The sequence below is a fragment of the Microcaecilia unicolor genome, chromosome 3 (assembly GCF_901765095.1).
Source record: "Microcaecilia unicolor chromosome 3, aMicUni1.1, whole genome shotgun sequence".
Lineage (NCBI taxonomy): Eukaryota > Metazoa > Chordata > Amphibia > Gymnophiona > Siphonopidae > Microcaecilia > Microcaecilia unicolor.
In genome coordinates this window covers 510,787,475-510,801,407 of record NC_044033.1, presented here as the reverse complement: position 1 = coordinate 510,801,407, position 13,933 = coordinate 510,787,475, and the positions used below count along the sequence as shown (strand labels likewise).

Below are 13,933 nucleotides of genomic sequence, written 5' to 3'. Positions count from 1 at the left end.
TTCCACTAGCAACATTCTATGTAGATGCCTGCGTGGCCACATTGGTGATCTGCAAGGGCCGACTTCTACATGGAATGTTGCTAGTGGAATAGCAACATTCCATGTAAAATCTCAAATAGTAGCAACAGTGGAGGAGTGGCCTAGTGGTTAGGGTGGTGGACTTTGGTTCTGGGGAACTGAGTTCAATTCCCACTTCAGGCACAGGCAGCTCCTTGTGACTCTGGGCAAGTCACTTAACCCTCCATTGCCCCATGTAAGCTGCATTGAGCCTGCCATGAGTGGGAAAGCGCGGGGTACAAATGTAACAAAAAAAAAAAAATACTAAGGAAGACAGACATCAAGAGTGCTTTACAATCACTCTCTGACATCTAAGCTCTCAGTTTTAGCATCGTTGTTTAGTCTTTAAAAAAAATCTTTACGTGGACCAACAGATTTTTAATCACCTCTTAAGATTTAAAATCTTGCTTACTGAATTAATAATGAGCATAATATTCTGGGTCACACCAAAATTCCAGGAAGCTCAGTTCTGACAGTGGCCAGTCTATGACAAAAGAACCTGGCAAATTCCCAAGTGCACATCTATTCCTTGTTTCTCACACAAGGGCTAGATTGTGGCTTGGCCAGTCTACATGGCTACTAATTGATACATTTTCCCTCCAAAAACGTGTCTAAACCTTTTTTCTTTTTTTTTTTCTTCTTAACGCAGCTATAAACTCCCTGGACCACATCATCAGGCTACAAATTCCAGTTTGATTGTGTGGGTTTGAGGGATAGAATCTTTTCAAATTTTAGGAAAAAAGGGAATGCGGCAGGAGCAATTGTAAGTACGCTGGAAGGTGGTAAGAGTGGAACACATTGTACTTCGTTCTAACGGCGGTCCCAATCTATTCCTTTAATTACCTCATCTGGCCTGGCAGCAAGAGAAGTACCTTAAATGCGCTGTACTCTGCTGCTGGGCCAAGTGTTATTTGGGCTACATGATTTTGTAGCTCATATTGTGAGCTTTGGCCCCATGGCAGCAGGATGGGAAAATTAGTTCTTACCTTGCTAATTTTCTTTCCTTTAGTCACAGCAAATGAATCCATTTCAAATGGGTTGTGTCTGCCTACCAGCAGGGGGAGATAGAGGACACTGAGAACCATAGTGCCTCTAGGACGGCTAGCTCCATCTATCTCTCAGTATTTTGAAGCTTCCAAAGCAGTGTTAAACCGCAAAGTAGCATAAACATGAACTTTCCTCACAGCGAACGAACACCCCAGAACAGGAGCAACAACACAAAGGAGGGACGAACTCAACTTCCTGTAGAAGAACAGAAATCCTGAAGACTGTTTTCCAACTTCTCCCAATGAGGGAACATGTCTGCAGAAAAAACTGAACACAAAACAGAGTCAATCAGGGAGGGATCATGGATTCATCTGCTGTGACTAAAGGAAAGAAAATTACAAGGTAAGAACCTAATTTTCCCTTCCTTGTCATCAGCAGCAGATGAATCCATTACGAATGGGATGTATCAAAGCAATCCTTAGATAGGGTGGGAACAAGCCACACCACGCGTCAGCACTTATGCTCCAAAAAGCACATCCCTCCTGGCAGCCACATCCATCCTGTAATGTCGGGCAAAAGAAAGCTTAGAAGCCCATGTTGCTGCACTACATATCTCTTGAAGAGAGAGTGCTCCAGTTTCAGCCCAAGAGGAGGAAATCGCTCTTGTGGAATGAGCCTTAAAGGCTTCAGGTGGAGGCCGGCCAGACAGCAGATATGCAGAAAAAATGGTTTCCTTAAGCCAACGGGCTATAGTGGCTTTAGACGCTGGAGACCCTCTGCGAGGACCTGACAACAATACAAAAAGGTGATCAGAGGTCCTGAAAGCATTTGACATCTGCAGATACTACAACAGAGCCCGGCACACATCCAGGAGGTGCAACTGCCTAAAGGATTCTGGAAACTCTTCCCTAGTAAAGGAGAGCAAATAGATAGGCTAGTTTAGGTGAAACGCTGAAACCACCTTAGGCATGAAGGAAGGCACCGTACGTACCATTACTCCGGACTCTGAGAATTGCAGAAAACAGTCTCGACAGGACAGCGCCTGGAGCTCAGATACCCGTCTCAGTGATGCAATGGCCACCAAAAAGACTGTCTTTAGAGTCACATCCTTCTCCGAAGCTCGCTTCAGTGGCTCGAAGGACGAACACTGAAGAGCCTTTAATACAAGCTCCAGGTTCCAGGCCGGGCAAGGGGCCCGCACGGGAGGCCGGGGCTGAAGCACCCCTCTCAGAAACCGTGCAATGTCTGGATGTGAAGCCAGGGAGAGGCCAGCGACCTTCCCCCGAAAGCATGACAATGCTGCCACTTGAACACGCAGGGAATCATAGGCCAAGCCTTTTTGTAAACCATCCTGCAGAAAGTCAAGTATCGGTGAGACAGAAGCCCGCATGGGTGTGATCGCTTTAGAAGCGCACCAAGCCTCAAACTAGCACCAGATCCAAGCATAGGCAACGGAAGTGGAACACTTGCGGGCCTGCAAGAGAGTGGAGATGACCTTGTTAGAATAGCCCTTGTCTCTCAATTGCGCCCTCTCAATAGCCATGCCATAAGACCAAAGCGGCATGGATCCTCCGTGGTCACCGGGCCCTGCATCAACAGGTTCGGTATCACAGAGTCAAAGGAAGGGGAGCCTCCACCAGCATCCGCCGGAGGTCCACATACCACGGCTGCCTGGGCCAATCCGGGGCAATGAGGATCACCACTCCTTGATGTAGCCGAATTCGCAGGAGGAGCCGCCCTATTAATGGACAAGGAGGGAACACATACAGGAGGCTTGGAGGCCAGGGTTGAGCCAAGGCATCCAACTCCGGTGAGCGAGGATCTCTCTGTCTGCTGAAAAAGGACGGGACTTTGGCATTTGTGCTTGACGCCATAAGATCCATTACGGGCTTTTCCCATTTGGCACAGATCTGAAGGAACACTTTGTCTGCCAATTCCCACTCCGCTGGGTCGATTTGATGCCTGCTTAGAAAATTGGCTTGCACGTTGCTCTGACCTGCTATGTGAGCTGCTGACAGAAGCTGCAGATGTAGCTCGGCCCAGTGGCAAATTAGAGCGGCCTCCGCGGCCAGTGCTCTGCACTGAGTGCCGCCTTGTCGATTTATGTAGGCCACTGCTGTCGTGTTTTCCGACAGAACTCTGACAGCCAGTGCCTCCAGAGTTTTGTGAAAGGCCAGAAGCGCCTGAAATATCGCTCTCAGTTCTAAGCGATTGATGGACCACCCCGTTTCCTCGGGTGTCCATAGACCCTGGGCATAGCTTACCTGGCAATGTGCTCCCCAGCCCTTCAGGCTGGCATCCGTTATCACCAGGCACCAATCGGGAAGTGCTAGCAGCATTCCTCGCCGTAGCATGCTGTCTGAGAGCCACCACTTCATACTGAGTCGGGCCGCAGGGTGCCACGTGAGTCTGCGTTGATAATCCTGGGACATCGGAGACCATCGTTGAAGCAGGGCAATCTTCAGAGGTCTCATATGCACTCTCGCCCATGGCACCACTTCCAAAGTGGCCGTCATCGACCCCAAGAGCTGGAAAATGTCCCAAGCTCGCGGGCGAGGTATCCTCAGAAGCAGACGAACCTGATTCTGAAGCTTACACCGCCTTTGGTCGGGTAGATAAACAAACCCCGAGGCCATGTCGAACCGGACCCCCAAATATTCTAGAGATTGAGAGGGGGTCAGGTGACTTTTGGGTATATTGATGACCCAGCCCAGAGATTGCAGTACTGAGACCACTCTGGCTGTGACATGATGACTCTCTTTTGCCGAGTCCGCTCTGATGAGCCAGTTGTCTAGGTACGGGAGAACCTGGATACCCTCTCACCTGAGAAAGGCAGCTACTACCACCATTACCTTGGAAAAGGTTCAGGAATTTGTGGCGAGGCCAAAAGGCAAGGCCCGAAACTGGAAATGTCTTCCCAACACCACAAATCGGAGGAACTGTTGGTGAAGGGCCAAATAGGTATGTGCAAGTAAGCTTCTTTTAGGTCCAGAGACATGAGGAACTCTCCTGGCTGTACTGCCGCAATGACGGAGTGCAGGGTTTCCATGTGAAAATGCTGCCCTCTCAGAGACTTGTTGACTTCCTTCAAGTCGAGAATGGGCCGAAAAGACCCGCCTTTTCGAGGCACCACAAAGTAAATGGAGTAATGACCGCAGCCGTGTTCGGCGGGAGGCACAGGGATCACCGCCCCAAGGTGCAACAAGACTTGTAGGATCTCCTCTACTGCCGCCCGTTTGACGGCAGTACCGCATCGGGACTCCAAAAACACGTCTCTCACCGGGGCATTGAATTCCAATCGGTAACCTTCTCTGATCAGGTCCAGGACCCACTGATCCGAGGTAATCTTGGTCCACTCCTCTAGAAAGAGGGAAAGACGTCCTCCTACAGCTGTAAAGGAGGAGTGGACCGGTGCACCATCATTGAGAGGGTCGCCATTGAACTCCAGGCCTAGCACCGGCTGCTGTGGATCGCTTGTCTGAGCGAAAGGAGTTCCTCTGCTGAAAACGGGCATGTTGAGTAAACCCAGCAGAGCGCCCCGGGCGATACCTTCTAGCTTCACGGAAGCGACGTCTAGAGGAGGAGGGAACCACCTGACCCTTGGAAGAAGGCCGCGGCCTACCCTCAGGTAACCGCTGGGGTTTAGCATTCCCCAAGTCTTTAACAATCCTCTCCAAACAACAGAAGTCCCCGAAAGGGCAACTTCACCAGCCTTTGCTTAGAGGCCATGTCAGCCGCCCAATGCCGTAGCCACAGAAGGCGGTGGGCGGATACCGCCACAGACATCCGTTTAGCCGAAGCTCTGACCACATCATAGAGGGCATCAGCTAAAAATGACAAGGCCGACGCCATGTGCGGTGCAACCTCAGCGAGGGACTCCGCACCATCCACGGGCTGCTCCACTGCCTGTTGTAACCAAGAAAGGCAGGCTCGAGTAGCATAAGAACTGCAAACAGACGCCCTTAAAGCTAGGCCCAAAATCTCAAAGGATCGTTTTAGCGCTGATTCCAGGCGCTGGTCCTGAATGTCCTTCAGGGCGACCCCTCCCTCTACTGGGAGGGTGGTCTTTTTTGTCACAGCCGTGACTAAGGCATCCACTTAAGGCATCCCAAAACGGGCCAAGTGCTCCTCACTCAGAGGGTAAAGATGCCCCATCGCCCTGGCCACTTTCAAGGGCCCCTCTGGGTCAGCCCATTGAGCAGAAATAAGCTCTTGGATGGAGTCATGTAAAGGAAAGGCTCGAGCAGGCTTCTTAGTACTCACCATCCTCGGATTCCTAGAGGAGGCCTCGCCTTGAACAGGATCATCAATAGAGAGGGCCTGTAAGGCTTCAGAGATAAGCGCTGGCAGCTCATCGCGGTGGAAAATCCGAACCGCAGTGAGATCATCTAGATCCAGTGGCAAACCGGCACCTTCCTCTGGCTCGTCAGACCACGAAGGCCTGCCAGATCCCTCAGAGTCCCCACAGCCCGACCACGGGGAGGTGTGCCACTCTCCGACGGGGAATTTACCCATCTATGTTTAGCGTGCATCCAACGCTTAGGGGCATCCACTTCTGACATCTGCCCCGGGCCATCATCAGTCAGAGGGAGACCAAGTACCAATGCAGTGTCAGACACCTGCGGCAGAGCTCTTTTCAGCATGAAGGCTTTATGTAAAATAAGCACAAACTCAGGGGAGAAAAACTCAGCCTCACCTCCCGTCTCCGAATTAGGAGCTACGGGGAACAGAGCTCCTCTGGTAGCCTCAGCCCGAGGCGCCCCTCTGCTCACAGACTCCTCCTCAACCGCGGGGGTCGAGCCATGCGGTGCTTCCAAGATGGCGCCCGCTGCCAGCTCCATTGAGCGGGAAGACTCATCACTCGCCATGCTCATACTGGCTCTACCGTCTATTCAGCACGTTTTACAGAGCCCCGCTGCTGATCTGCGCTTGCCACAACAGGAAAAGCGCTCAACTCCCTCAGCAGCCATCGCTGAAAAACGGCGGAATAAATACAAAATGGCGGCTTCGCACCAAATTCACCCCGATCGGAACGCCGTCCGCGGGCCCTCCCCGCAGGAGCTGAGTACCGCTCTTACCTCAAAGGACCAAGTCCACCAAGTTCCGGTCATGCTGCACGTCAATAAAAGCCTCAGAATAGCAGCGCATAAAAAGCCCTTTTTTTTACGCTGTGAGGAAAGTTGGAGGAAAACAGCTACAGAGGTACTCCGGAGGCAGTAGAGGGTGGGAAAGGCAGGGACAGGGCGAACCTATATGCCTACATCCACAAGGGGGAAGTGGGAAAGGCAGGGAAAGGGCGAACCTATGTGCCTTTAAAGTGGGCACCACCAGCCACAACACCCCAGCTCAACTGGCCAAGCACAGGAGCCTCCCCAGGCAGAAATTTTCAAGCAGCTGAACATGCTGCGTCCTACCCTGCTGGGAGATAGAGAAATACTGAGAGGCAGATGGAGCTAGCCGTCCTAGAGGCACTATGGCTTTCAGTGTTCTCTATCTCCCCCTGCTGGTAGGTGGACACAACCCATTTGTAATGGATTCATCTGCTGCTGATTACAAGGAATTTGTGCTTGGCTAAGGTTGTTCCAAGTTCATTGGAGACAAAGCATAGAGCTAGGGGGACCTTCTAATGGCTTTAAATCCGTTCCAACTAGATGGCTAAAGATCTTTTGAAGTACAATGTGTGCAAGATATGCTCATCATGGACAACCATGGACAACTGACCAAGGAAGAAGTTAGGATGAATATGCAGGACCACCCTATTGTTGAAAAGCTTGGTAGGGTAGCTCAGTCACTAAGGTATGGAGCCCCTTGTGTACCCAGGTTGCCACCACCAAAATAATCTGTCACGTACTTCAGTTTACAGGAGTTTAGGACTTCAAACAGAACTTTTATCAGCTGGTTAGCACCATAGTGAAGTCCTAAGACAAGGAAGTAGGCTTGATGGGAGGTTTCAATAGCTGCAAATACCAAATGAAGTAAACCAAATGTTTTAACAAATACATTTATAGTCTATATTGGGGCGATATGCACTAACTGCATTAAAATCAACCCCAGAGTTGTTTTTTTTTTAATCTGGGAAATGCCAGCCATCTGCACATACCTGGATATTTCATGCCAATATCCAGAAATTGTCAAGTATTGACCATTCTGGTATAATTTTGATGTCACTGGCAATTATTAGCCCCCCCCCCCCCCAATATACTTCCAACAAAAAAAAACACATTTTCAATAAGAATAAAGAAGTTCCCATATAAACAAATGTTAGAAATATCTTACCTCTGCAACCTTAAGAAACTCAGAGACTCTGGTCATTCTAGTCAAAAATCGTTTGTAAATTTCTAAGGCATCCTTACACTGCCCTTTCTTCATTTCAAAAAATTTCTCTGTACATAAAAAAAAAAAAAAAAAAAAAGAGAGAGGGTTCTGTTAAGTATTTTACTGATTGATCAATAAGACTTACAACAAATTAAAATAGATTATCTTTTTCTTTTGTTTTAGAAGTACAGAACCATCAAGGTGCCTGACCAATGGCAGTACAACTACTACTACTACTTATCATTTCTATAGCGCTACCGGACATACGCAGCGCTTCACACTTGAACATGGAGAGACAGTCCCTGCTCGATAGAGCTTACAATCTAATTATGACAGACAGACAGGACAAGTAAGGGATAAGGGATAAGGACAGACAGGACAGTACAAGCTACTCATTTTGTAACTTAATGAAGAGAAGGAGTGCTCCAATCGGAATATCTGAGAAAAAAAATAGGCGGATGTCCAACGCAGGGCAATGAAGGGGGAAGGGGAGGTAGCTTTTTTTTTTTTTTTTTTTGAGGAGGTAAAGCTGAGGGAAAAAGGGATCAAGAACTGGTTAAAAGAGAAAAAAAAATAGAGTAGGAAAAACAGAATAGGATCAGCACGATCATACCTAAACCTACCCAAACTGTAAAGGGCTAAAATACAAAACAACTCACGCATCCAGCTTCTACTACATGAGCGCACAACTATGGAATGGACTCCCGAATGCAGTGAAAACAATACATGACCACCTAAACTTCAGGACATCATTGAAAACCCACCTCTTCAAGAATGCTTATCCCACCGATCCAACATAAATCCCCACACCCAGCAACACAAGATAATCTATGATTGTACTGGACAGTTTATCATCCGACCCCATGACGCCTGAAACGTATCTACCTGCAACTTAACTACTACTACTTAACATTTCTAGAGCGTTACTAGGGTTACGCAGCACTGTACAATTTAACAAAGAGAGAGAGTCCCTGCTCAAAGAGCTTACAATCTAATAGATAAGAGTGAGACAAATATAGGACAATCAAGCCATTGTGACATCACTGATGAGGTTGGCTCTTAGGCATTGGTGGAATGAGGCATTATGACATCACAGCTCTGGTTAAATCACTGCTATATGTAATACTACTACTACTACTTAACATTTCTAGAGCGCTACTAGGGTTACGCAGCGCTGTACAATTTAACAAAGAGAGACAGTCCCTGCTCAAAGAGCTTACAATCTAATAGACAAGTGAACGGTCGGTCCGATAGGGGCAGTCAAATTGGGGCAGTCTGGATTCACTGAACAGTAAGGGTTAGGTGCCAAACGCAGCATTGAAGAGGTGGGCTTTAAGCAAAGACTTGAAGACGGGCAGGGAGGGGGCTTGGCGTAAGGGCTCAGGAAGGTTGTTCCAAGCATAGGGTGAGGCGAGGCAGAATGAGCGGAGCCTGGAGTTGGCGGTGGTGGAGAAGGGTACAGAGAGGAGGGATTTGTCCTGTGAACGGAGGTTACGGGCGGGAACGTAAGGGGAGATGAGGGTAACACAACCTTGACCTTAACACAACCTTGTATTTGTTATCTACCGTAATGGCATTCGCCATCACGATACTTTGTAAGTCACATTGAGCCTGCAAATAGGTGGGAAAATGTGGGGTATAAATGTAACAAATAAATAAAAAAAAAAAGAGTAGGATTAAACAGTATTCTCAATGGTGAAGTGTAGACAATGGGGTTCCCCAGGAATCTATGCTACGATTGCTGCTTTTTTAACACGTTCTAGAGATGGGAATAACTATGAGGTACTTAAATTTGTAAATGACACAAGTTATTCAAAGTTGCTAAACAGGCAGAGGATTGTGAAAAATTTTAAGAGGACCTTATGAGACTGGAAGACTGGGCATCCAAATGGCAGATGACATTTATGTGAACAAGTGCAAAGGATTTAAGTGTTATTGTCAATGATACGTTGAAACCCTCTGAACAGTGAGTGTGCAGCAACATCTAAGAAAGCAAATGTTAGGCACTCTTAGGAAAGGAATGGAGAACAAAACTGAGATTATTATAATGCCTCTTATCACTCCACGGTGCAACTGCACCTCGAATATTGTGTGCAATTTTGGTCACCGTATCTCAAAACAGATATAACAGAATTTGAAAAGGTACAGTCAAGGGTGACAAAAATAAAAAGGGCACAGTGAAGCTACTAAGTAGTAAATTTAGAACAAATCAGAGAAAATATTTCTTCAATATGTAATTAAACTCTAGAGATGGCTGCCAGAGAAATGTGGTAAAAGCAGTTAGCTTAGTTGGGTTTTAAAAAGGATTGGATAATTTCCTAACAGAAAAGTCCATAAGCCATTATTAAAATGGACTTGGAAAAATGTAACACCATTACTTATGGAAACAAAAAGATTGTTGGGTCTTTGGGGCGGGGTCCCCTTGGCGCTGGTGGGACGCATTTCACTATTTAACATGATGTTAGCGCCTCGTTGGCTGTATTTGTTTCAAATGCTACCACTGGCGCTGAGGAGAAAAGAAGAAAGAATATTACACAACGCCTTGCAAGGATTCTTATGGAGAGGACGGAAACCAAGATTGCCAATCACTAGTTTACAAAAACCCAAAGAACAAGGAGGTATGGGACTAGCCAATATTAAATATTTATCAGTAGCATGTGCCATGAGACACATACGAGATTGGATCGCAGAGACCAATGACTTTTCGGACAGAACAGTGGAGGGTGCTTTGATGCCATCTGCACATCTCAGTTGGCTATTGCACACAATGCCTGGAAGACGGGTTCAGGGCATAAGGAACAATCCAATGCTGCGGTCATCCAGAGCGGCCTGGAGATGGCTCTGCCGGAGGCATGGATTTTCTGCAGCGAGCACCCCATATCTGCCCCTCAACCACAATCCAGACTTTATAGCAGGTACCGAGTCGAGAGGGTTTCGGCACTGGACAATACAGGGGATAAAATATATAAGCCAATTGATAACAGAGGAAGGAACTATCAAACCCTTTACCGAACTTAGACAGTCATTTGGATTAAAGCACACTGACTGGCTTGCATACTTACAGATAAAACACTACATTACCTCCTTGGGGTGGTCTAATCTGACTGAGGATGTGCGGGATGTGTTGAGCGAAGCACTCACCCTAAACGCTAGCACTGCAGTGCCATTGCGCTTTCACCACAGATACCTTAAGGATACGACCGAAGAAATAAACTTCAAGAAACTCATAGATCAATGGACAGAGGATTTACAAATTACCATAACAGAGGATAGATTTCGTCAGCACTTCACATCCATTCAAAGGAGAGAGACATTTTCAAGATACTGGGAATTACAGTATAAGTTTGCCTTAAGACTTCACATATCGCCAAGGAGGGCATACAGAGCGAGGTTGGATACAAAAGGAGCCTGCCCTAAATGCGCGCAGGGCCTGGCCACCTTAGCACACATGTTTTGGCAGTGCCCAGACATCACCAGCTTTTGGACACAGATCATCCTAACCGCATCTCGGCTCTGGAAGAAACCTGTTCCAATTTCAGAGTTGATTCTATTTGAGGACTTTCAGCTGGAGGATAGACCCCCAGCAGGCTTGCTACAATTCTTACGCAAGTCAGTATTGATGGGGAAGAAAGTGATTCTATTGTATTGGAGAGAGGTGCATGGACCCTCGGTGTCAGTGTGGAGAACACACATGATAGACTTGGTACGATTGGAGAGATGTAGCTTGCAAAAGGCCTCATTTGCCGAGCAACGACAGTTTAAATATACGTGGCAGCGTTTTTTGATGACACTCCATCCAGTGGCACGCAAACGACTAACTTTCTCACCGGACTAGACTCATGATAAAGGTTATCAGAAATGGGAAGGGGGGGGGGGAAGGGGAAGGGGAACTGGGGTGGGGGGGAAATTGTTGTAAATGATGACATGAATCTGCAGTATTTGTATTTGTTTCTTTTCTGGTTCAATAAAATGTTTTAAATATAAAATGGACTTGGAGAAAATGCACTACTTTTTTCTGCCCCCATATTCGTGGAAGCAGAGTGCATTGCTATGTAACATACATAGTAACATAGTAGATGACGGCAGAAAAAAGACCTGCACGGTCCATCCAGTCTGCCCAACAAGACAACTCATGTGTGCTACTTTTGTGTATACCCTACTTTGATTTGTACCTGTTCTCTTCAGGGCACAGACCGTATAAGTCTGCCCAGCACTATCCTCGCCTCCCAACCACCAGCCTCGCCTCCCGATCTTGACTAAGCTCCTGAGGATCCATTCCTTCTGCACAGGGTTCCTTTATGTTTATCCCACGCATGCTTATTTAGTATGAGTATTATTTGTATTTAATTGCATTGTCTGTGTTTCTATGGCTGCTATCCCTATAGCTTGCCGTGATTGACTCCTTGTTAGCTTTCCCTACTGGCTTAGTTCTGGGCCAGGGCCAGCCCTGCCTCTCTTCCCCTGTGGGCTGTGATAAGTGAATGCCATTCTTCCTAGACATAAGACACAAGCATCACCACACTGGGACAGACCCAAAGATCCATCTAGCCCAGCACCCTGTCTCCGACAGTGGCCCATCCAGGTCACAATCACCTGACAAGACCCACGGAGCAAAGCATTTTGTACTGCTTTTTCCCTACGTCCATTTAATAACATTCTATGGCATATTCCTTCAGGAAGCCATCCAAACCTTTCTTAAACTCTGCAAAGCTAACCGCCTTAACCACATTCTCCGGCAACGAATTCCAGAGTCGAATTACGTGCCGAGTAAAGAAAAATTTTCTCTTATTTGTTTTAAACTTACTGCACTCCAGCTTCATCGCATGCCCCCTTGTCCTAGTATTTTTGGAAAGCGTAAACAGACACTCCATATCTATCTTTTTCCACTCCACTCATTATTTTATAGACCTCTATCACATCTCCCCTCAGCCGCCTTTTCTCCAAGCTGAAGAGCCCTAGCCGCTTTAACCTTTCCTCATAGGAAAGTCATCCCATCCCCTTAATCATCTTTGTCGCCCTTCTCTGCACCTTTTCTAATTCCACTATATCTTTTTTGAGGTGCGGCGACCAGAATTGAACACAATACTCTAGGTGCGGTCGCACCATGGACCGATACAGTGGCATTATAATATCCTCATTTCCTAGCATACCTTTGTGATCAGCAGCTGTTCTAGAGGCTGATCCTTCCTTAATCTACTACTACTACTTAACATTTCTAGAGCGCTACTAGGGTTACGCAGCGCTGTACAAAATAAACAAAGAAGGACAGTCCCTGCTCAAAGGAGCTTACAATCTAAGTAACGAAATGTCAAGTTGGGCAGTCTCGGTTTCCTGGGCAGAGGTGTAGAGGTTAGGTGCCGAAGGCGACATTGAAGAGGTGGGCTTTAAGCAGAGATTTGAAGATGGGCAGGGAGGGGGCCTGGCTTATGGGCTCGGGGAGTTTGTTCCATGCGTGGGGTGAGGCGAGGCAAAAAGGGCGGAGTCTGGAGTTGGCGGTGGTGGAGAAGGGTACTGAAAGGAGGGATTTGTCTTGAGAGCGGAGGGTACGGGTAGGAACGTAAGGGGAGATGAGGGTTGAGAGGTAAGGAGGGGCTGCAGATCGAGTACATTTGTAGGTTAGTAGCAGAAGCTTGAATTGAATGCGGTACCTGATCGGAAGCCAATGAAGTGACTTGAGGAGAGGGGTGGTAAGAGTGTATCGGTTCAGGCGGAAGATAAGACGTGCGGCAGAGTTCTGAACAGACTGAAGGAGGGATAGGTGGCTAAGTGGGAGACCAGTGAGGAGTAGGTTGCAGTAGTCAAGGCGAGAGGTAACGAGAGAGTGGATGAGAGTTCGGGTGGTGTGCTCAGAGAGGAAAGGGCGGATTTTGCTAATGTTATAGAGGAAGAAGCGACAGGTCTTGGCTATCTGCTGGATATGCGCAGAGAAGGAGAGGGAGGAGTCGAAGATGACACCGAGGTTGCGGGCAGAAGAGACGGGGACAATGAGGGTGTTGTCAACCGAAATAGAGAGTGGAGGTAGAGGAGAAGTGGGTTTGGGTGGGAAGACAAGAAGTTCGGTCTTGGCCATGTTCAGTTTCAGGTGGCGGTTGGACATCCAGGCAGCAATGTCGGATAAGCAGGCCGATACTTTGACCTGGGTTTCCGCAGTGATGTCAGGTGTGGAGAGATAAAGCTGGGTGTGATTCACTTAACCCTCCATTGCCCCATGTAAGCTGCATTGAGCCTGCCATGAGTGGGAAAGCGCGGGGTACAAATGTAACAAAAAAAAATTAAATTATATATTACTAATAGCTTGGCAAGTTATCTTTAAAACCTAGCACGGCACCAGAGGTTTGGAGGGTGGCCAGTTTTTAAAAAGTGGTCCAGACATGTCCCAGTATGTTGATGTTTAAGTTATGTTCTAAACCCTCCTCTGTGTAACAAAAGAAAATCTACAGCAACCTGCATCAATTAGAGCATTCAAGGATATCAGAAAAGAACCAGAAACTGCAAGGTAAACAGCTACAATTAACTCACATAATTACTAAGATTCTGAATCTGTTGAAACCAAAGTTCCTGAACCCCTAATGCA

At 47.4% G+C, this 13,933-nt stretch overlaps 1 protein-coding gene across 1 annotated transcript in view; it reads right to left on the bottom strand.

The window, feature by feature from the left end:
- Positions 1-13,933, bottom strand: part of LOC115464823 (clathrin coat assembly protein AP180) — a 198,366-nt gene that overhangs the window by 72,711 nt on the left and 111,722 nt on the right. The window contains exon 8 of the mRNA XM_030195181.1: positions 7,321-7,427. Within this exon, the coding sequence (XP_030051041.1) occupies positions 7,321-7,427 (107 nt within the window). The remainder of the gene's footprint in view (positions 1-7,320; positions 7,428-13,933) is intronic.